General features: G+C 36.4%; 1 protein-coding gene and 1 long non-coding RNA gene across 2 annotated transcripts; both read left to right on the top strand.

The window, feature by feature from the left end:
• Positions 1-11,195: 11,195 nt before the first annotated feature.
• On the top strand, positions 11,196-13,923 carry LOC147549264 (uncharacterized). The gene is made up of 3 exons (XR_015238558.1): positions 11,196-11,395; positions 11,490-11,538; positions 13,589-13,923. It is a non-coding gene; the product is annotated as an uncharacterized LOC147549264 (long non-coding RNA).
• A 1,688-nt stretch (positions 13,924-15,611) lies between these two features.
• Positions 15,612-20,510, top strand: LOC147549265 (Tetratricopeptide repeat (TPR)-like superfamily protein). The gene is made up of 6 exons (XM_086666082.1): positions 15,612-17,353; positions 17,761-17,892; positions 17,990-18,171; positions 18,472-18,583; positions 20,010-20,144; positions 20,258-20,510. The coding sequence occupies exons 1-6, from the start codon at positions 16,025-16,027 to the stop codon at positions 20,384-20,386; spliced, it is 2,019 nt and encodes a 672-aa protein (XP_086522208.1). The 5' UTR covers positions 15,612-16,024; the 3' UTR covers positions 20,387-20,510.
• The last annotated feature ends 1,718 nt before the right edge of the window (positions 20,511-22,228 follow it).

The raw sequence follows: 22,228 nt of genomic DNA on the forward strand, positions 1-22,228 counted from the left end.
AATTTAAGTCAACAAAAGACCTAAATTGGTTTTCCAAAATAGAAAACTGAGAAGAATGGAAACATTCGTGTTTCCCGAAACGAGACAAGAAGAATAAAGATTCTTCCAATCAAGTTATGTCCACAAGCATGCTTCAGAAATCTATCGACGGATTAAAAGCACGAAAGAGTTAGAATCTTCGATTCAAAAGGCAATCAGAGAAATTTGATTCCTGGAGAATGAAGAAAATCTTGAATCACGAGTTTCAAGAAGGTAAGTGGGAGTAAACAAACCTTCCGGGTCCGTATGCAGAGTACATACAAAAGATTGAGTACGACATAAGGTGTTGTATAACAGTAACGAACTGACTCAATAAAGGACCACACACAAAAGGATAAAATGCCATTTTGGACATCTGAAGATCTATAAGCATAGATCAAAAGGATGATAGGATTAGAGAGACTCAGTACGCTGAGATGCTTGAGATCCGAAACAGAAAATCTAAGACTCGGAAAGTCTAAAAGAATTTCGACCCAAAAACTCATGACAGAGGGCGTTGCAAAACTCGGAGTCTAAAAGACACCGATGAGCTAGCACGCATGAGAGAGACATTTATGTTCGAAAACATAAAGTCAATCATGTTGGACATGATTAGCATTTAAACATCCGAATTCGGATTGGAAAACCGAAACACTACTTAGTACATCCTAGAAGGCTAAAGGATGAAGTAGTACAAAGTTGAACATGTCATCGTAGCAAACTTCCAGACATGGAAGGAAAGTAGGCTAAAAGTGTTTTAAGCCAGGAACTGTTGCAAATACTACACAAAGAATTAAAGGCCTTAACTCTAGTAAAGATTACTAGATATTATCAAGGTTGAAGATAGTAATCTTCAAATTAATTGATAATAAGCAAAGTTTAAAACCGACTACCACGGTAGTCAAACTAAACTGTCACCTTAGACATAGTATGAGATTCATACACAGTCTAAGGCATGAGGTATAATTTTAAACCTCGACAAGTAAAACTGAGTGGGTAAAAGGAGTTTTATGGAAGAGGCTCAGATTTACAACTCTCGTTATCAGAAATAATAAGAATTATTTCACCAGTCGTCTAAACTTGGTTTAGTGTTTAAACGACAGTCCATCGATAATAAAACGTTCCGAATAGGTTTGTTAGATACGTGATCTGATGAATGAAACCCTATTAAGTGAACTTGGAATAATTATTATCAAAAATCCCTGGTCCAGGTCATTGCATGGACAACAATGACTCACGAAGACTAGCACGGGAGTCGATGGGATAGCGCAGTTTCATGGGCTATATGAATAGTATATTCTATTCGACTACGTGGGTGTGTAAAAGGTTTATACACTGGATAACCCTCAAATGAGAAGTACATCACTCGTGATGAACGTCAATACTTCTCATAAAGACAATTGGAGAGATTCCTCAAAACATGAGTGCTCCACTCATCTTATGTAAGGAATGCCCGACTTTGGTTCCGTTAAACTCCGCGCCGTAAAAGGAGGTTATAAAGACGGATACTGGGAAGGACAGGATAGACATGAAGTTAAGTGGGAGCGCAAGAATGGATTGTGTCACCCTAATCACATTAGGTACAAAGTGTCTCAAGGCCACTTGATGAGTAGCAACTGAAAATGCGTGGCCGCGCTCAAACGGATTAAAGTTAATTGTTTGTCTTTTACAGTTGTACTCGGATATCAAGAAAGTCTGAATGATGTGACGTATCAGATGGGATACTAAATTGACACGGGAATCGAGGCATTGCACTTGTTCTAAGTCCAAGTGGGAGTCTGAAGGAGTTGAAGGAGATGTCCTTCGACCAAGGTGACAATGCGAACAAATTGTCGGGTAGGACAATTGATGTGGAAGATCATCAAGTCCGATTGATTTAGGGATCGTAGAGTTGTAGCTAGAGACCAACTACGATCGTCGAATTACGGAGTAATTCGCGGCTAACTTCGATCGGATCCTACAACGGGTTACACATAAGAGTGACAAATTGATCTAGGATATGACTAGTGGGAGTGAGATATAATCATGGGAGTGTCCCATAAACATATCTCATAGGCCTAAAAAGGAATTAGGCAAAGATAGTACAAAAGGGCCAAAAACAGGGTTTTTGGGCCTAGACCGGTTCGGGTACTTCTAGGACTCGGATTGGGCTGAATTTTGGAGGGTTAGTTGCTGATATAATAAACATTATATCTGCCAATTTTCGTGGTGTTTGGGCACCTCCTCCTTAGGGAATTGAGAAAATACCAATAGTTGCTATTTTCGACTATTTCCCTAAATCTTATTCTAAAGGGTGTTTTAGGAAACCTAAAAGGAGGTGGATTCTTATTAGGGTTCTATATAAACACTCTTAGGGCAGAGAATAAGGTGTGGAATTTCTCTCTAAGCTTTCTTACTCTACCACATCAAGTAGAGAGGAGAAAGTGAGCTAATTCCCATTAACTATCTATCTAGTCAAGAAGAAAGGAGTTCTTCTTTTCCAACCACCATTGGTGTGCTAGCTATACAACAAGGTGGGAGATCAAATTGATTGCTCGTGTCCCAAGTAGAGGAGCTACACTTGAAGCTCTTGGTCTTCTTCAATCAATTCAACTAGTTCGAGGGAAAAGCGATTAAGGTAATCTATTATCTCCATTAGATTAATTACTAGTTTTGCATGTGATCCTGGGAATACTAGTGTAGACATTAGATGTCATATTTCCGCTATAAACACTAGTAGAAGGGTATAAATCCCTACAGGCTCATGGGACAATACTCGGTCAAATGGTTTAAGCTCGCACAAATAGCACAAACCAGGTTAATGGTCTCCATGGTTCTTTCTTCACTACCTTCTTGTAGATACCTAGACTCGACTCTTCGAGTGGAATCATCGAATCAGGAATTGTCATCACTAAGTGAACCGTCCATCTATGTTTGTCGATAGTCACGAAGACTTCGACGTGGTCGATCAATACTAATAGAACTACGGTTATCATCAAATGACGAATTCAGACATGAAGGTGTGGTCATCCCAAATTCTTGTCCATAGTCTCGAAGACTCTTACGGGGTTGATTACCCTCATGCTCATAATCCCTACGACCATTTCTATGACTTGTCTGACCGACTCCATGCATTTGACGGTATTCACCCATGGTCATCCTAGGTCGGTAAGACTCCACTCGCCTATTCCTATCACTAGTCAAACCATTTCTATATAAGTTTGAGTAGTCTTGACGGCTTCTAGGTGGTCCACTAGTGTGGGAAATAGTTAGAATAATGTCATCATCATCATCATCAAACGACAAACTTGCCATGATTTTACAATCTTCAAAGATGCTAACACACAATCACAAAATGGAGACTAACACTAATAGAACTAAACAATCACGCACAAGTAAAAAAAGGAAGAGTTAGAATGCGATACTAGCAAATGTTCCTTTCGTTTCGTCCGTTTTTCCTCTTTAGCTTCTTGATTCCTTCATTTTCCTTCGCCTTTATGTCTCTTTTGGCTCTTTTCTATAAAACGGTACCTAAAAAAAATGAAATTAAGATAGTACAAAAACAAAGAAAACAAGAACGTCTAAGTAAACAAATAACACTAAACTAATGAACAAAACAACAAGCGATATTCAAACTACTAAACCTATCCCCGGCAGCGGCACCAAAAACTTGATGCACCCGAAAAGGTTGCACACCCAAGCGGAGGTATCAAGTAGTAACCGGTAAAACCGGAGTCGAACCAAGGATAGGAAGGTACTTCGAATGCCGAAAGGTCTTGTCCGTCGATTTTAGTATTACTAGCTAACTTAGACTAAAAAGGAAAGAAAACAAGGATAAATGGGGGGTTATGATTGAAAGAGTAGTAGAGAAAACAAATAAACTAATTAAACGATAAAAGTAAACGGACGAGAGAGATTCGAGAGAAGAGTCGGAGGAACAAGAGTCGGGAGACGGTAAGACTCGATTCGGGCAACAAATAAGTGAGAGAGGTGTCGAAGTCCGGGAATCCATGATAAACCTACGACTATGTGTAGTCCGATTTAATGTGTCGAAGTACAATCGATGTTCGACTCCTATAGTAGATGTCTCTAAGTACTACGTATATCCGGAGATCATACTTAGTCAAACAAACGTCTAAATCAGTTAATCCCGAGTCATCGAAAGTGTCGTCTATTCGCCTAACTATGTGAAGTGCATGACAAGACACATGAAATTATGACTTAGACTACGATCGATATTGAATACTTCGTTTCGTTTATTAACTATGCGAAGTGCTTGACAAGACACATGAAAATACGATCAAAACGATAATCGAAATAAATGAACATCAATTTATAATCAAAACATCAAATCATATTAAACATAATCACGAATTCATCACATTTCATCTCATATAATCGACACACTAAAGTTAGCTAAACATGGTGATTAAATAAGAAATGGAAAGAAGATGATGAGAGAATCCCCCTTTTTCGATGTGGTTCGAGGCTAAGATCGTCGGAAAATATGAGTCTTTAAGGTGCAGCCGATCTCCCCTTAGCAAATTTTGGGTTCCCCATAGCGACCACCATCATCTTCTCCATTTAGAACTCAACCTCCATTAAAGCTAAACCCTAGCTTTCTCTCTCTAGCAATCTTCAACCAAAATCAAATCAAACCACATGGGAAGCAAGATCATGGCATGGGGAGTAAAAGCCCTAAAGTTTCCGGCCAAGAAAGTGGTCGGAACACCATGAAAATCCGGCCAAAGTAAGACAAAGAAATCCGGCCAAAAACCATGAAATCCGCCAAAACACTTAGATCCGGGCCAAAGGAGCTACTGGCCCTTGCTGCGCGTCCCGTGCACGCGTCCCTCGCTGCCGTCCCGAGCTAGAAACACTCCCGAGCTGCTCCAAAACAGCTCGGGTTGCTGCTGTCCAGAGCAGCTGTGCACGTCTGAGCTGTTGTTCCGGTCCAAGCCGGCCATCCCGTGAAAGCTGTTGTTGAGAATCCCGAGCTGGTGCGTGCTGCTCGTGCTTGCAGCTGCTGACCGAGTGCCTCCTTGTGTTGTCCCGTGCTCTAATAGCCGCGGCTTGGCCGGCCTTGGTGGTGGCCGGCTCCTTCTCTCTCCTTCCCTCTCTTCAAGCTCAAACCCTAGAAGCTTAGAGCTCAAGAACACCCAAAACCCTAGCCTCTTCTTTTCTCTCTCCTCCTTAGTTGTTGAATGATGAAGAAGATGAATAGTAGCCTAAACTACTAAAACCCTAGAGTCCCTTGACTTAGTCAATTCATTTAGACTTTGTTGACTCTAATCCATAAAGAAAGGGTGCCCATATAATTCTTCTTTGGGCTTTGATTTAGAAACCAAGAGAGTGCCTTCATCTTGTCTCTACATTTAGAACCAAAAGGGGGTGCCTTTAAGAAAAGACCTTAGCTTCTACCTTTCACATCTTCCCCGTCCGAACTCCGAATTGAATTCTGTTTTCACCGTCGGACTCGTCATTAACTCCTCTTGTGATTTGATTTGCTTGAAGTCTTTTTCTCTCGTTTTCGACACATGAAATGATAGTGACAATTCGTTCCCTTTATTCCGATTTACATGTTTAACTCCAAAATAGGTATTTCAACAAAAAAAAAACTCCAAAATAGGTACCTAACATGAAAAACACATAAAATATTATTTATAATGCTCAAAACGAACTAACTAGGCTTAGTTAGGCTCTCCAAATGTGACATTTTCGTGTCACATCAGTGGTCGACCTAGTGTGCTGGTCGGCCAGGCTTGGCAGGCTGCCTCTTCTTCTCCTTCTCTCTTTCTTTCAAACTTCAAACCCTCGAATTTTCTTCGCCAAACCCTAGAAATTGAATCTGCTCTCACACTAAGCTTTTCTTTTCTACCCAAAATCAAACACTTGACTTGGTCTTCTAAAAGGGGTTGCTCATAAAATCTCTACTTGCCCTGCTTCTTTGGACTCTTGAGTTTTGGGTTTGGACTTTGATTCTCATTTAGAAACCAAGGGATGCCTTCATACTTGTCTCCACATATTTAATTTTCCGAATGGATCAAAATACCCATTTTTCTTCATAACTTCGTCATCTGAACTCCGCTTCGACTTCCTTTTTCGCCATTGGGTTCATGATGGGCCTAGAAAGTTTCCTAAATAGGTCACCACCCGCAAGTATACGGGCGTCAAGTAATAGTTCCGGTAAGTCCGGTTCGTTCCTCAGAGACTAAGTGAAACCTATTCTAAGACTTGGAAGTAAGACGGTTTTGAAAATGGTTTTGGTTTTGGTGATAAAATAATAATGAACGAATTGATAAAACAAATTATGATACAACGAACTTAAATGGGGGAGAGGACCTAGGATTTTAGAAATTCACCACATAAAATCACCTTTAGAAACAAATACTTAAAATGGTTAATTCTCTTTTTTTTATAACTCAGAATTTCGGATAATGAACTATCCTAATTCCGGGAGATGTTTTCGTTAAAACCGAATAAAACATAACAATGTAATCATTTTATTTTAAATAAATAAATCTCTAAACTACTATTTATCAATTAATAAGTATGAACCGTCAAATGATTTAACATAAGCACGATGCATCAAATCGAAAAGTATAAATAGTGAAAAGAAAATCTATTTATCAAACTAAAACGAATTAAACTATGAAGCATTAATCAAGAGTTAATCAATAAAAATATGTCTCTAAAGGTTCAAGTATGGGTTTCATCCTAAAACCCTAGATGGATGGTTAGCTAATCATGGCGAATAAGATTAAATCAATATGAAGAATAAGAGAGAATGGAAGAAAACTAAACTTTTTCTCGCTGGAAATTGTTTCCTGTTGCAGCCAAACGCGCCTTAAGGGAAAATTATTTTCTCATCTTCTCGGAAATATTTTCCCTGTGGGAAAATTATTTTCCAATCTCTTTTCTCGTCTTCTTCACTGTTTTCTCTCTCTCTCTCTCTCTCTACTGTTTTAAACTTCTTCCAGTACCTCTCTCTCATACAACCATGAATAAAGAAACCTCCAGAGAAACAAAAATAAAGAAGAAATAAAAACAATTGATTATTTATCTCTCTCTCTCTCTCTACAAATTACTCCTTTCTCTCACTACAAATATTTCCCTCTCTCTCTCTCTCTGTTTCTTTCTCTCACAAAAAGAATTACAGAAAAGAAGAAGAAGAAAAAAAGTAGATGAAGATAATGGTGTTTCTCTCTCTCTCTCTCTAATCTTTCTATTTGGTTGAGCTTAGAGATGGTCCTCTTTGACCCCCAAAACCGAGATGATCTTGAGCTGTTCCTGTTCCTGTTCTCTGTTTATATAGAGATAAGATAAGAGAGAAAAAGAATTGGAAACAATTGGTCCTCTCTATCAATCCAGCAACCAAAATATATCTTCACCTGAAATCTTTCTCTCTTTTGATTGTAAATACCCTGTTTAATTCTCTAAATATCATTAGCCGAATCCTCCTCTTCAATTTCTATGTGAGAGAATTTCTATTTCTCTCACTAAAAGAAATCTCCATCTTCACACTATCTGAGTTTTCCAAATTAAGCCGAGTGGATGAAGAAGATAACATCTATCAATCTCTTCCAAAAATATTCAATCTCTCTCTCTCTTCTGTCTGAGAAAATCTCTTGAAATTCTTTTCCTGTTTCCATAACCTCAATAACTCTCAATCATATCTCCTTCTTCCAGCTATTATAATCTCTTTCCTTCTTTATGTATAAGCAGCACCAAATCAGTAGATTTCTTACTGAAAACAACTCACTATTATCACTGAGATTTCATCTTTCCAAAATATCAATTATTTCCATCTCTTGGTTTTAAATCTTTCCTTATCTCTCTAAATATAATTTCCAGCAGTTCTTATCAAGAATATCACCTCAAATCTTGTTCCAGCTCACAAGATGAAAAGAGAAATTTCCTTCTCTCTCTCTAGAAAATAACTAAGTCATCTCTTCTTTCTTTTTTGTTGAAGAGAAGATCTCTTTCTCTCTCTACTCTTATGGAATGAGGAGATAAGAGAGATATAAAATTCCAACAGTTTAGGAAAGAGAGTGATCCACGTCCTTGGTTGAAATTTAGGGGTCATTCACTGTAGTAAGGATTAGTGAATTAATATGCACCGAAAGAGTCACGCCGTCCGATCCTCACAAATGTGTTCCCGTCCGTCAGATCATGGTGGGAGTACCGTATTACTGTGTACCAAGTTGCATTAAATTAGAGCTTGGACTTGATCCCGATAGTGACCCTCTCGTGTCCCACCAATATACCGAAATATCACCAGGACTGTTGGATTGCACGCCACATGTCACTAAAAGATTTGTGTTGACCTTTTGCCCGATTGATTTTTGACTCGAACTTTGACCTCACCTAAATTGCTCGTCCGGACTCCGATTTGACTTCTGTTTTCACCTACGGATCCGTCTTTGACTCTACTTTTACCTGATCGTCAACATTGGCTAAAATACCAGAATCTCCAAATGACCAAACTACCCTTTTGTGCGTCTTTATCTCGTTTTTAACCATTTTCCGTGCTCAATTGCATAGAAACCACCTGAGTGAGAGAAACAAGCAAATCATCAGAGTAACCGCTCGAAAGTGACTAACTAACCTGAGTTAAGAGATTCAGATGAGATATTTTCATGGCTCATCAGTTCACTGTTGACTCTACTTATCATTTAACTTATGATTTTTTACCAAAATACCCATGATGCTCTTTTCTTTTGATCTCCACTACCTCATATGAAGATGGGATGATTTGCTCCATTTTATTCTGAATCAAACACTTAATTCCAAATAAGCTACCTAACAAAAAAATACATAAATTGTTAGAAATAAAACATGAAATTAACTAACTAATTAAAGTTAAGTGATCTAAATGTGGCATTTTCACGCCACATCACTTGCACTCCTTCTTGTTCCATCTACCTAGATCTTCATGATAGTACCCAAAACCTTAGCCTCCATTGTTCTTCCTCTCTTGCCCAAGGAAAAAGATGAAGTGTAGAGACAAAGTTATGCCACTTAATTTCTATTTTCTTACAAAGAAGACCACGTTGCTTCCTTAGTATTTAGTTACTCCTATGTTTATTTTGACTTCTTCTAGCTATGTTAACTTCTTTTGTATACTCTATTTAGTTCTAGCTTCACTCATGGAATCTCTAACTTGACCCAAGGATAGAAAATGACCATTTTGCCCTTGTCTCCTAATTTGTTTATTTCTTCTCATTTTCATTTCTAGTCTTCACCAAGGTAATCATCATGCTTCCAAGACTATAGATATTCTTAAACTCTTCTTGACACTCTTACGTGGAAAATGACCAAAGTGCCCTAGGTTGTCTTTTGTCTATTTTGCACATTTTTGCTCTTTAGGCTCTATGGGCTTCTCCTTGGATTCTCTTATGCTCTATTGACTCTTTTATGGTCTCCTTAGCTCATTTTCTTGCTTAAATCCCTTTATAGGACCTTGTTACAAGTATAGACATAACTTATTAGAATTCAAGCATAAAATGAACTAACTCATCTCTTATGTAATTTTTTTTTTTGGAATGTAAAAAGATGACAAGGTCCACCCTAAGCTCCATTCGTTGGATCTTTGTAAAAATCACTTTGATTTGATTGTTTGTAAATTACATGTCACCTCACTTAGGAAAACAAAGATCCTATCTGTTATTCTAAGAAAAGAATCATCGGGTGTTTAGTCTCATAAATTATAAATCAGTCATGTGATATATCTTGTATTTAGTCAAAGGACGAAACAACATAAACTTCTACAACCGCATATCTTAATTCAATGAATTCACGATCGATACATGAAGTACAATTAACTTAAAAAGATTAAATTATATATTGTATTTTCGTATCAAATAACGAAGAGTTTTCTTAACATGAACTTTAAATGTACATATTTAAACCAATATTCTTTGAAGAAATGATAGTAAATGCTACTTTTTTTTACATAGTTCCTGCTTTATAGAGAACTTATGTTTCAAAAAACAAAAAACTATTTATACGACTATAATACAACAATTATACTATAAAATCCCTGCTTTGTTTGAAGTGATTCTACTGAAACAACAGTGATACTACAGTAACACAACATATTAGTTTTGTGTAGTTTAAATTGTTTTAAACAAGTTCAGAAACCACAAAAGCAAAGCAACAAATAAAAATAACGTAGAAAAATTGTTTCAATAAGTAATGAATCTTGTTGTATAACGTATGTAATGTTTAAGAACTACATACAATTGAGTTGAAAACTTGTGCCCGTCCCATCCTCTGTTCGGAAAGCAAGCTGCAAATCGTCTGGATGAAGCCAAAATCGCTAGTAATTGCCGACAAAAATATCTTGTGGTACATGATATTTGTAGTTCTATGAGCAGCTTTGTTTGTTTGTGGACATGATATTTCAGCTATATTTGTAGTACTAACTATTTTCGCAATCGAAAAACTTAATGGAATTCAAATAATGAACAATTTAAACTAGACAAGATGAATATTTTGTGCCGTAATTTATTTATAAATACAATGGCAATTGAGTTACCATAGGATTACCACCCATAATGGGGCATATTTCATAAGCTGGATTAACAATGAGATGTTAATGGAATACAAAATCTAAATCCGATAGGTTACGAAATGGAAACAAGATTTGCTAGTGAAACCCTCCCCTCCCCCAACAATAATGATACGTACCACATTTGAATAATTTATAAATAAATAATATACACTAAAAATACAAGATGATGACAACTGAATTAAGATTAGTCTTCCTATATAATTAGTTACATGTATTCATTTACTAAAATTTTAATTTAGTTGTGTAATCTATTATATAAAATAGAATGAAGAGTGATGACTAAGACAAACCTTTTGACAAACCAAAGACAAACCCAGAGATAAATCTGGTTGTCCGTCTCAAATCTAATCGTTAAAAAATTTATACGTTAAAAATAACTTCAAATCTAACCGTTACAAAAGTAACCGTTAAATCTCACCGTCAAAATATCCTGTGCAAATAGACAAACCCAAAAATAAATCTGGCCGTCCGTTTCAAATCTAACCTATTCAAAATCTAAACCTCAAATTTCACCGTTACTAAAATAACTCTTAAATCTCACCGTCAACATATCCCGTGCAAATATACTTACATATCCCGTAACTGAAATCTCAACGTAAACATATCCCCGTAACTGATATTGGGGGAAAATTATTTCTGAAATCAATCTTCCTTCTTATCCCACGATCTTCCATTTCCTAACCTAAAATTTCCGTAACTCCAAAATGAAATATTTCTAACGCCAAAATAATGGATGATCCCATGATTTCATCATTGAAATCCACTATAAAAATGTGGAAACCTAAGTATTTCATCATCATTCATTAGTTTTCTCTTCATAGGGTGAGTTGTATTGAGTTTTCTTCTTAGTTTTCTGGTTGTGTAGTTTTCTCAACTTCTTAGTTTTCTAAATTGATTTTTTTTCTTTATGGTGCAGAGATAAGGTGGTGATTTCTGCGTTCGGCTTCTCACTGATCATCCAGTCGGTAAGTTTTTAAGTTTTGTTATTGGTTGTTTCACATTTGATTATTGAATATTGATGAAAGTAGATGCACACAACCTATTTGACATAAATCCTCAAAGGATTATTCCCCACAGCTCAAATTCATTAGTGTTAGATGATATAATGCTAATCCCTTTAGTGTGCATGGTTTTCACTATTCAATAACGTCCCAAAGTGGAGCAACCATACAGTATGAAGTTAATCCTCAAAGGATTATTCCCCACAGCTCAAATTCATTAGTGTTAAATGCTAGAATGTTAATCCCTTTAGTGTGCATGGTTCTCACTGTTCAATAAGGTCCCAAATAAGTGAATGGTTGTCTCTTTACAAATAAGTGAATTTGATTAATTTGGGTTAGATATTTTTCCATTATGAAATAAGTGAAATTAATGTCTTTGAAAACAACCTGTTAATGTACATTTTCAACGAATCAATCGTACACCCCAACACAACCTGCTTGTGTGTGTTGTTGTCTCTTTATATAAATTCCGAGAGGATTATTGATGAACATGTTAGATGCTCAAATTCGGTATTGTTTTTTTTAGAATTCTCATTGTTTTTTAAAATTGTTCAGACACAAACCTTTTGACAAACCCAGAGATAAATCTGACCGTCTGTTTTCTCAATAATACTCTTATGTTTATGTTAGTTTAATTAATTAAGTAAGTACGGGTTTGGTCCATCAATTTAAGATTTCATGTTATATCTATCTTAGTCTTTATCTCACTCTCAGTAAACATAAGCTGCCATATGTTTATCAAAGTTGTTTGACATGGTTTATAGCGTTATGCTCAGTAGTGTGCATTTTAACTTTCTTATTGAAGTGATTTCAATGTTTTCTAAAAAAATTTGTGGCTTGAGATGACTTTCCTTATAGTTGTATCAAAACTTTGATCCTCAAAACCAAATCAATCTCTGTAAACATAAGCTTGAGATGACTTTCTTATTGAAGTGTTTTCAATGTTTTCTAAAATAATTTGTGGCTTGAGATGACTTTCCTTATAGCTGTATCAAAACTTTGATCCTCATAAGTTTGTCCATTAATTTAAGATTTCATGTTATATCTATCTCAGGCTTTATCTCACTCTCAGTAAACATAAGCTGCCATATGTTTATCAAAGTTATTTGACATGGTTTATTGTGTTATGCTCAGTAGTGTGCATTTGAACTTTCTTATTGAAGTGCTTCCAATGTTTTCTAAAAAAAATTGTGGCTTGAGATGACTTTCCTTATAGCTGTATCAAAATTTTGATCCTCAAAACCAAATCAATCTCTGGAAACTCCTTCCTGTAGTTTATTACATACAACTGCATATTGATGTTAATGAACTAAACAATCAGGCCAGAAAGAAGAAACAACTAGATGGATAAGCTAATCTACAGTCTAACTACTCTTTAACATGATAGCGCATTAGCATTACAACGTCATAAACACCTTACATGAGTTCAGGACACCTAAGAATAATTCATAATTTTGGAGCTAATTGATGTTATATAGCATTTGTTTTAGCGTTTTTGTTCAATGATTACAAACTATATATCTTATACAGTTTTCGGAAAATATGAAATTAATAAATCACAACATGTTCGATAGAAATCCCGAGAGAGCTTACATAGTTCTGAATACTTTCTTCTTTCATAGTTTTGAGTTTATTGTTTCTAAGTGTTGACTATAGAAAAATTTCCAGGCAAAAGAGTTGGTCGGTAAAAAAAAAAAAGTTTTGACTACCTTTATAGTTGAATATTTTCTAAAGTTAACTCTTAGAAACAACTAACAATCACCTACCTCTGGCTAAAATTGACCTTGGCTATATCTTTAGATGTTTATGTGGTGTCTAAAGTTTGGTAGTGACTCTTATGTGCTGAAGTTTGATTATTTGAACTTTTCTACCAAAATTTATCCATTGATCATAAGAGTTAAGTTAGTATTACGTTTGGATAGGGAGATTTTTGTTTTCATCTATTTACCTTAAAATTATATAAGTGGTTACCACGTTGTCTTAGTCTCATGGTTTACTATGCTATTGTGTACAGAGGGATCAAGAAAGGATTGTCACATGAAAGTGGGGATGAAGTCATCAAAAGAGGATCATGCGAAAGAATTGCTCATTAAACTCTTCAATTCAACACGTGAGATAGATACAATTAAATATATAAAAAAATATATCTATAAAGGTGAAGATCATACAACTCTGGTGGTCGAAGCGGCAGACGAGATTAAACAATAATTCAACTGTATTACTTTTTTTTGTAACAAAGTCCTTTACTATAAATATCAATTTATAAAAAATTGATATTTTTATCTTCAATAAAATTATTTCGATTCTAATTACTGACCATGTATTGGGAATAAAAATTGGTATGTTTTCTATGGGAGCAGAGTTTTCTATGCGGAAGACAATCGTCCTAGGTTACACGTCACTAATTGTACTATCTTAAACATGTAATTGGTTTCTCCATTTCCCATTTTAGATTTTCATGAAAGTGTAACCTTAGTTTAAGTCATATAAAACCTTATATGATAGATGATTTCATTAACACAAAGCACAATAGTTTAGAAATGAATAAATACAACATATGAACACAAATGGGATGCCTTACACCTTTGGACTTGTGACAAATAATGTATCAAACAAATTTAACCGTTCCGGAGGCACGGGTTATACCTAGTTATGTATAAAATAACAAATTATTTAGTTATATTATGAAACAAGTGAACTGTGAACATAGTTGTGCAACTTAGAGTTTATAAACGAAACTGATTAAAAATTAAATGCCGCCTGATTTATTAAACATGCCACCACCTGATTATTAGTGGGAAGTGATTCTAATAGGGTGATCCACTTAGTTTTAGGATCAAATTGAATTTCATATTTTTAGAAATTCAAAAAAAACAAAATATCCCCGCTAGATTCGAATTTCGTCTGGTCTGGCTCGGATAGGGCCGACCTGGGTCAAGTCTCGATCTCGGGGTTGGCCCATAGGTATAGCCAACCCGACCCTGGTCTGACGGGACTATTCTAACCTGGGTTGCTCAGACTCGACCCGAAACTCGGCCTGGACCCATCTTTTTAATAACAGTAGATCCATCCCAAAAGCACCAAATTTATATCTTTAGAATTGTTCTTCAAAAAGAAGGGTTAATTTTGTTTTGACCCTTAAATTGTGACCAACTCGTAGGTGTCTGGCAGTTCGATTTGGATCCCAAGGCAAAAAAAAATTCACTTTTTCTAGAACTACCTTCGGAGGCCAAAATAGAATTATTTCTACAAAAATAAAACATTAAAGCCACGTCACCTCTTTATTTCTCTTCCACTTCACCTTTTTTCTCCTCCACGTCGTCTCTTTCTCTCTACCTCACCTTTCTTCTTTGGCGAAAAGTCGCCGACCGGAAACAAAAATTCTGCCTTGCGACATTACAAAAAAAACTTTTTTCCCCTCTCTTCATCCTCCCGCCTCTCTCTCTCTAGACTTGCAGCGAAGGAGAGTTTTCGCCGGAGGTCTGGTTCACTAGACCAAAAAAGTTTTTTTTTATGGTAAGGTGGCCGACCGAAATTTTTTTCTCCGGCTGGCGACTTTTTCGCTGGAGAAGAAAGGTGAGGTGGATAGGAAGAGATGACATAGAAGAGAAAAAAGGTGAAGTGAACAAGAAATAAATAGATGATGTGACTTTTATGTTTTTATTTTTTCAAAAATCATTCTATTTTGGCCCCCAAGAATAATTCTATAAAAAGTTGAAATGTCCTAAAAAGTAAATCGAACTGTCAGATACTTATAGGAGTCAAAATGGTGAATTGGTCGCAAATTGTGGACCAAAACGAAATTAACCCCAAAAAATACCAAATGAAAGGTTCCAAACATATCGGACGACTGAAAATGATCAGAACGAACAAAAACGGATTTAGCGTGACAAACAAGCGGCATCTGTATTCAAGTTAAACACGAGAGTGTCTTACTAATTAATGAAATCAAATAATTTCCATGGCCCCGCAAGAACCACGATCTGTTCGTACACCTGTCTGACGATTTTAAAATGATATGTCCTCTCAAACAATCTAACGGTCTAAAAATATAAGGATGACTGTCTACCAATTCAGTAATATAGTAAACTTTCAAAAAATTGGATCCAAGAAAGAAGACCGTTCCTCGATAATCGTGCCTTCTCTCCTCCTCCTCCTCGTCTATTTGATCGTCAAACTTCTACTCCCACTTTCTCTCTCTAAAAACACTTTCTAAAATTTCTCTCTCTCTCTGACACTTCTTCTTGCTACAAAAACGTCAATTTTTAGAGTCCTCTTTTTCACGTTCAAACGAAAGCGATGTGTTTGGATGTTTCATTTTCGTTACAGTTCAAGTAAAGAATAGAGACAGATTGTAAGCCAACGAAACCCTAGAGAGAGAAAGAGTTTGGAAATCAAGATTTTTTTGATAAAGCTTCTTGTTGATAGACTAGTTCTTCTGCTTCCATTAATGGTTGCAGGTAGTAAGGTTAAGTTAACAATGGGGTTTCAAAAACCATCACCAGCGACTCCGAAACCAGAAACTCCTAAACGTTCTTCGCCTTCTCCAAGTTCTGCAAAATCATCTCAAAAAGCTGTATTTTCTCGCTCTTTCGGTGTTTATTTCCCTCGTTCTTCTGCTCAAGTTCAACCTCGTCCTCCTGATGTTGCTGAACTTCTTCGTTTAGTTGAAGAGTTGCGAGAACGAGAGTCTCATCTCAAAACAAAGATTATTGAGCAGAAACTTTTGAAGCAATCGGCAGCGATTGTTCCGTTCTTGGAAAACGAGATCTCTTCAAAGAATGCAGAACTTGAAGTTTCGGTAAACAAGATTGAGAGTTTAGAGTCTGAGAATGAGAGATTAAGAAGAGAAATGGAAAATTTACAGGCGAGAATTGAAGATGAAAGAAGAGATAGAGAGAAGATTGTGAAGGAAATGGAAGAGGAGATTTTGGAATTAAAGAAAACTATTTCAGAGAGAAATGGAGTTGTTGAATCGAAGTTGATTTGTAATGAAACAGGGGATAATGAAGTATTATCGTCGTCACAGAGATTTACTGGCTTAATAGATTCTTCGGTTAGGTTAAATCTGTTGAGGAACTTGAAAAGAGGAGGTAGATCAACTGACATTGGGTTGAATCATGAGAATCAGAAGATTGAAATTGTAGATCCGAAGAGAGAAATGGAATCTGAACGTATTCAACATCAATCTCGCTGTAATAATGTGGAAGAAGTTTTAGAAATCTCTGAATCTGTAATCACTACTGTTCAATGTAGAGGTCCTAGGGTTCCTAACCCTCCTCCACGGCCATCTTCATCACCACCATCACCGACTTCATCTTCTTCTTCAACTTATTCCACATCTACTAGTTCTGATACATCTGTAATTTCCGATAGCAATGTTTCTACTGTAAAAACGGTGTTAATCAATTTGCCACCAGCAGCACCGCCTCCGCCACCTCCTCCTCGTCCAACAGCAAGAACAGCTCCAGCACCTCCACCACCTCCTCCGCCTCGTCCAATGGGTAATACAACTAGAGCACCACCTTCACTTCTTCCCCCTAGGCCAATGGCTATTACAGCTCCAGCACCACCGCCTCCACCACCATTGCCGATAAAAGGGGCGAAAACAGCCGCTAACAAGGTGAAGCGAGTACCAGAAGTGGTGGAATTCTATCATTCGTTGATGAGAAGAGACTCAAAAAAGGAATCCGGCGTTGGTGGTTCCGAAGTCCCGGCGCCGTTCGCCTCTCGTGACATGATCGGAGAAATTGAAAATCGGTCAACTCACCTTCTCGCTGTAAGTGCCCTTCTTCCCGCCCAATTAGTTTCAGATTAATTACAAAATTACCACTGAAATTCTGAAATGACTAAATTGCCCTTTCTCAGAAGTGTTAGAATCATTCACCGGAAAAAAGGAGTTTGAAAACGTTTCGATTCACCCCTTTATTAAATGCCCTCTATCCTTTAGGATTCTAGGGTTTCTTCACCCACCATCGAGCCTTTAACCCTTCTTGTTTTTGAACTTTGTGGCTCAAGGTCAACTGGTTCCAATGAAATAAACCCTTTTTTAAGATCCATTACTGCCAAAGGTCATAACAGTCATTTTTGGTTCAAGAGAAGTTATATGTCAATTTGGATTTAAAATTACTTGTACTGGGAAGGTCATTTTTTTATGTGATTGATTGAACTTCAAAATGTGAACAGATAAAGACAGACGTAGAAACCCAAGGAGATTTCATCAGATTCTTGATAAAAGAAGTTGAGAGTGCTGCTTTCACAAACATCGAAGATGTGGTGGCCTTTGTCAAATGGTTAGATGATGAACTTTCTCACTTGGTAATTAACCTTAACACAACCCTTAAACTTCCCTTTTAATTAAAACCCATTAACAACATTATAATTCACAATTAAACTATAATTTTCTTAATTTTAGGTGGATGAAAGAGCAGTTCTCAAGCACTTTGAATGGCCTGAACAAAAGGCAGATGCATTAAGAGAGGCTGCATTTGGTTTCTGTGATTTGAAAAAGCTCGAAAAAGAGGCTTCAACCTTCTCTGATGACATTAGACAACCTTGTGGTTCATCACTCAAAAAGATGCAGAATTTACTGGAGAAGTAAGCATTTCTTTTTCTCCAATTCATTTGATCGTCTTTCTGTGATTTCTTTGTAAAAGTATTTGGTTACACACTTACACTCATTAGCATTATTATGCCCCCATTTGAGCATTAGAATTTGTAAAGTGATAAGTCTTAGGTGATCCTTTTCTTGCAAGCCTGTTTTCGAGGAGAGTTAGGACTAATGGACCGTAAGATTTTTGACTTTCTTCATGGGGCGGCACATATCAACATTTAGCAATAGCACTTTTATGTAGGGTTTCCTGTCATTAATACTCAGATATTTAATGATCGCCACAGGTTAGAGCATGGAGTATATAATCTATCACGAATGCGTGAGTCAGCTACAAATAAATATAGAGGATATCGAATCCCCACGGATTGGATGCTCGAAAGCGGATTTGTTAACCAGGTACTTTACTCATTTATCCTTCCATTATTTTAAGTTTCTGTTTCACATACATCATTGAGATATGTGAGGGTATAATATCATCGAACGACTGAAATTTCATCCTTTTCTGATCATTGTTAATAAACTTCAATCCCCCACAAGTGTATTTATTTTATATAGGAACAAAAAACTATTGTTTGATAAGAAAAAAGTGGTCCATGCTTATATAAATAAGACAAATGATCTGTTCTGATAGTGCCGGGACAGAATGAACCTAAAAGTATTAGCTGGGGTTCGAAAATGACAAAAAGTTTAGGAAGACTCTAAGCCTTATTTCCTTAACGCATGGGTGAACGCTCACATGTGAATGGCTCAATTACCCTAGCATTTTTATCTTGTTAATTTCGTCTTTTTAGGTTTTTAGTTGATTTATCAATGAACTTGATTCTCTTAAAAGAACCATAGATATGCTCACCCATTTTTTAATGGTATTGGAAGAAACTAAAGTCTTACTTTGAGTTAAAAAGAAGTTAATTATAGTAGTGTTTTTATTTTGGGCTTTTCACACAGATTTAGTTGTTGCCAGTTTCTTTGGTTCTTAACTGGTGAATTAGTTGGACAGATAAGCGTCCTTGTTAAGGTTAATTATTAATCTTCTTATTATCTACCTAATCTACTCAAATCTTGAGATAAATTTCGATACCGATGTTGGTTGGAAACTTTCATTGCGTGCTTTTGAGAAAAAAAAAGTGATGATCAATGTCAAATAATGTGGAGTAAGAAACAAAACATCTTTCATAGCTTTAGCTAGGATGACTGATAAGGAGTACCAATAGGATCTATATTTCTTTTTTTTAAGTACTCGTCTTAGTTCACATGCCAGTGAAGGACACACTACTAATAGGCTCCTAGGCTTGGTCCATTGAAAGTTCATATGATCCAACCAGCACAAGTCTTGTTTTATTAACATGTGAACCTCTTTTCTTCCTTTGTTTTCTTTCTTTTTTTCTATACCATGTGGTCCTATTGCTGTTATACTTAGAAAGAGTATACACCTTATGTAAGGACACATTTACGGTATCTTTATCCACAACTAGTACTTGTAAGATATTTCAAAGCATATCTCGAAGTGATAATATGGTTGTCACATTTTCTTGTCTGAGATATAAGGTTTCTTATTTCTATTTACGATATTGTAACTTTTAGAACATAGGCAAAATGACAATAAAAGTCGTGCTTCGCTGACCGAACACAATTTTGTAGTACCACACACAAGAATGAAGACATTCTAACTCACATTATACCCATTTTAATGAGTGCAATTATGGAATTGTATAGTAGATGTTGAAAATGAGTGCAATTGTAGTTTCATATTAAGCTGTAAGAGATGCTGAAAAAGTAACATTTTTGTTTTTTTATTTACATATATTTGTATATATCGATGCAGATAAAGCTTGTATCGGTCAAGTTAGCCATGAAGTATATGCAAAGGGTTTCTCTAGAATTGGAGGTAGCTGGTGGTGCTCCCGAATTGGAAGAGTTGATGCTCCAAGGTGTTAGATTCGCCTTTCGGGTACATCAGGTATAAAACCACATTTCTAGCCTATATATGAACTTCTCGTCAAAATGATATAATATTTTTATGTTCTAATATTTTCATTTCTAATTTAGTCTTATTGTTTGTTTGCTGAGCAGTTTGCAGGAGGTTTTGACGTTGAAACAATGACAGCGTTTCAGGAATTGAGAAACAAATCGAGGTCATGCCATATACAATGCCAAAATCAGCAGCAACAAAAGCTTGTTTGTAGGTCCACAACTTGTTAACCAGTACTAGAGAACACGATCAAGCTTTGCAATTGCTAGTGATTTATCATGTAAAAAAGATACAGGAAAAAAACTTTTGTTGAATTCGATGATAGTATCCATCTATCTAAATTGAATTTATTCATTACTACCTTATTTGCTTCAATTAAACTCGAATCTTTTTAATTGTCCGTCGAAAGCCTTGAATGCTTGTAAGACAAAATCTTTTACTTAACTAACCAAATCAATTGAGATGGTTGGTCCTCCTGGACCGAGATACCTGATGTGTTTGAAGATGATATCTCGAGGCATTATTACGAAGTGAAATGAAGCCTCGAGGCATCGCGAAACAAAAATTCTTCGAGACTTAAGTTTCGGCTGTCTATTTATACATAATCAGATGGTTAATGTAATTGAATTAGGTAGTGCTGTTTTTTTCTACGTCAAATTTGAAATGTGCTCAAGCATGATGATTTCGTTTTCATCTGATTTGTGACTTTTAGCTGGTCCGAATAGTTAATTTGGGAGGATTTTGTCCATTTGATATAGACGACTCAGACTAAAACATTTAGAAGGAAAGAGAGTAACATCTCCTCAGTTTTGTATGAATTAGGATTAATGATCTTCAGTGACAAATTGTGTGAGAGTCAATTTGGGTTTCCAAATTGTGGTATTGTGGGTGGAATTTGGGTTTCCAAATTGGTTACCAAACCAAAAATTGGACAGGCGGTTTGTGTAATTGGCGGTTTCAAATTGGCACCAATTATTAATGGCGGTTTTGCAATTGGTTTCTAAATTTTGGTGTTTCCAAAATTTGGTTACAAATTCCTACTTCCTATTATGGGTCGGTGGCTATAATGTATAAATAGGGGTTTGAGTGTTTGCATTCATAACACACCAACACAAGCAACAACAACTCTTCTTTAGAGAGCTAGAGAGAGAGCAAGAGTGAGAGAAATTTTTCATAGTTTTTGAGCGGTGTTAAATTTCTCGGTCGTCGAAGATTTAGTATAGAAGGTTAATTTCTATACGGTACCATCTTGGGACGAACTTGCGGATTGTGTTAGTCGTCTTCATCTATCCTTCAATAAAGATTTCTTGTTCGCCCGAGGACGTAGGCTTTAAAGCCGAACCTCGTTAAATTCTGTTCGCATATTTGATTTTGGCTTAGCTTTTCGATTAATCTTCATAATCGGATCAATTTCTAGGATAGGTTCGATAGCTTCCGCGACTTTTAGTTATAACAATTGGTATCAGAGCCTTGTTGAGATTGAACGAAGAGAAGATGGGATCGAGAAGTGGTACGGTCAAAGCAGGGAAATATGAGATAGAGAAGTTCAATGGGAAAAACGATTTTTCTTATTGGCGGATGCAGATGAAGAATCTGTTAATCTCGCAGAAATTACACAAGACGTTGACGGGAAAGAAACCAGGAGATATGTCAGATGAGGATTGGGAGGAGTTAGATCTCGAAGCACGGGCTACCATTATGTTGTGTCTTGAGAGGGACGTGGCGTTCCTAGTAGACGGAGAAACAACGGCGGCGGGTGTGTGGTTAAAGCTAGAAAGCAGTTTCATGACGAAAACTTTAACGAATCGGGTCTACTTAAAATCCAAATTATTCACATGTAGAATGGAAGAGGGTTCTTCTATTCAGGAATATGTGAATAGGTTTGACAGGATTATCTCAGATTTGAAGGATATTGATGTTAAGGTTGAGGATGATGACCAAGCCCTCATATTGTTACTTTCATTGCCTAAATCCTATGAGAACCTTGTTCAAACTTTGATGCTTGTTGGTGATAGTCTAAGCATGGAAGAGACGAGAAATTCGCTATTAGCGGATGACCTTCGTAAGGTTGC

This window comes from Eschscholzia californica, unplaced genomic scaffold (assembly GCF_041429995.1).
Source record: "Eschscholzia californica isolate CP2 unplaced genomic scaffold, dmEscCali1.0.p SCAF_3, whole genome shotgun sequence".
NCBI classification, from domain to species: domain Eukaryota; kingdom Viridiplantae; phylum Streptophyta; class Magnoliopsida; order Ranunculales; family Papaveraceae; genus Eschscholzia; species Eschscholzia californica.

Bases quoted from the DNA above. Each gene is read 5' to 3' on its own strand.
- LOC147549265 (XM_086666082.1), top strand. From the start codon at position 16,025: ATGGTTGCAGGTAGTAAGGTTAAGTTAACAATGGGGTTTCAAAAACCA. The intron at 17,893-17,989 runs GTAATTAACCTT...TCTTAATTTTAG, and splicing joins ATGATGAACTTTCTCACTTG to GTGGATGAAAGAGCAGTTCT. The intron at 20,145-20,257 runs GTATAAAACCAC...TTTGCTGAGCAG, and splicing joins TCGCCTTTCGGGTACATCAG to TTTGCAGGAGGTTTTGACGT.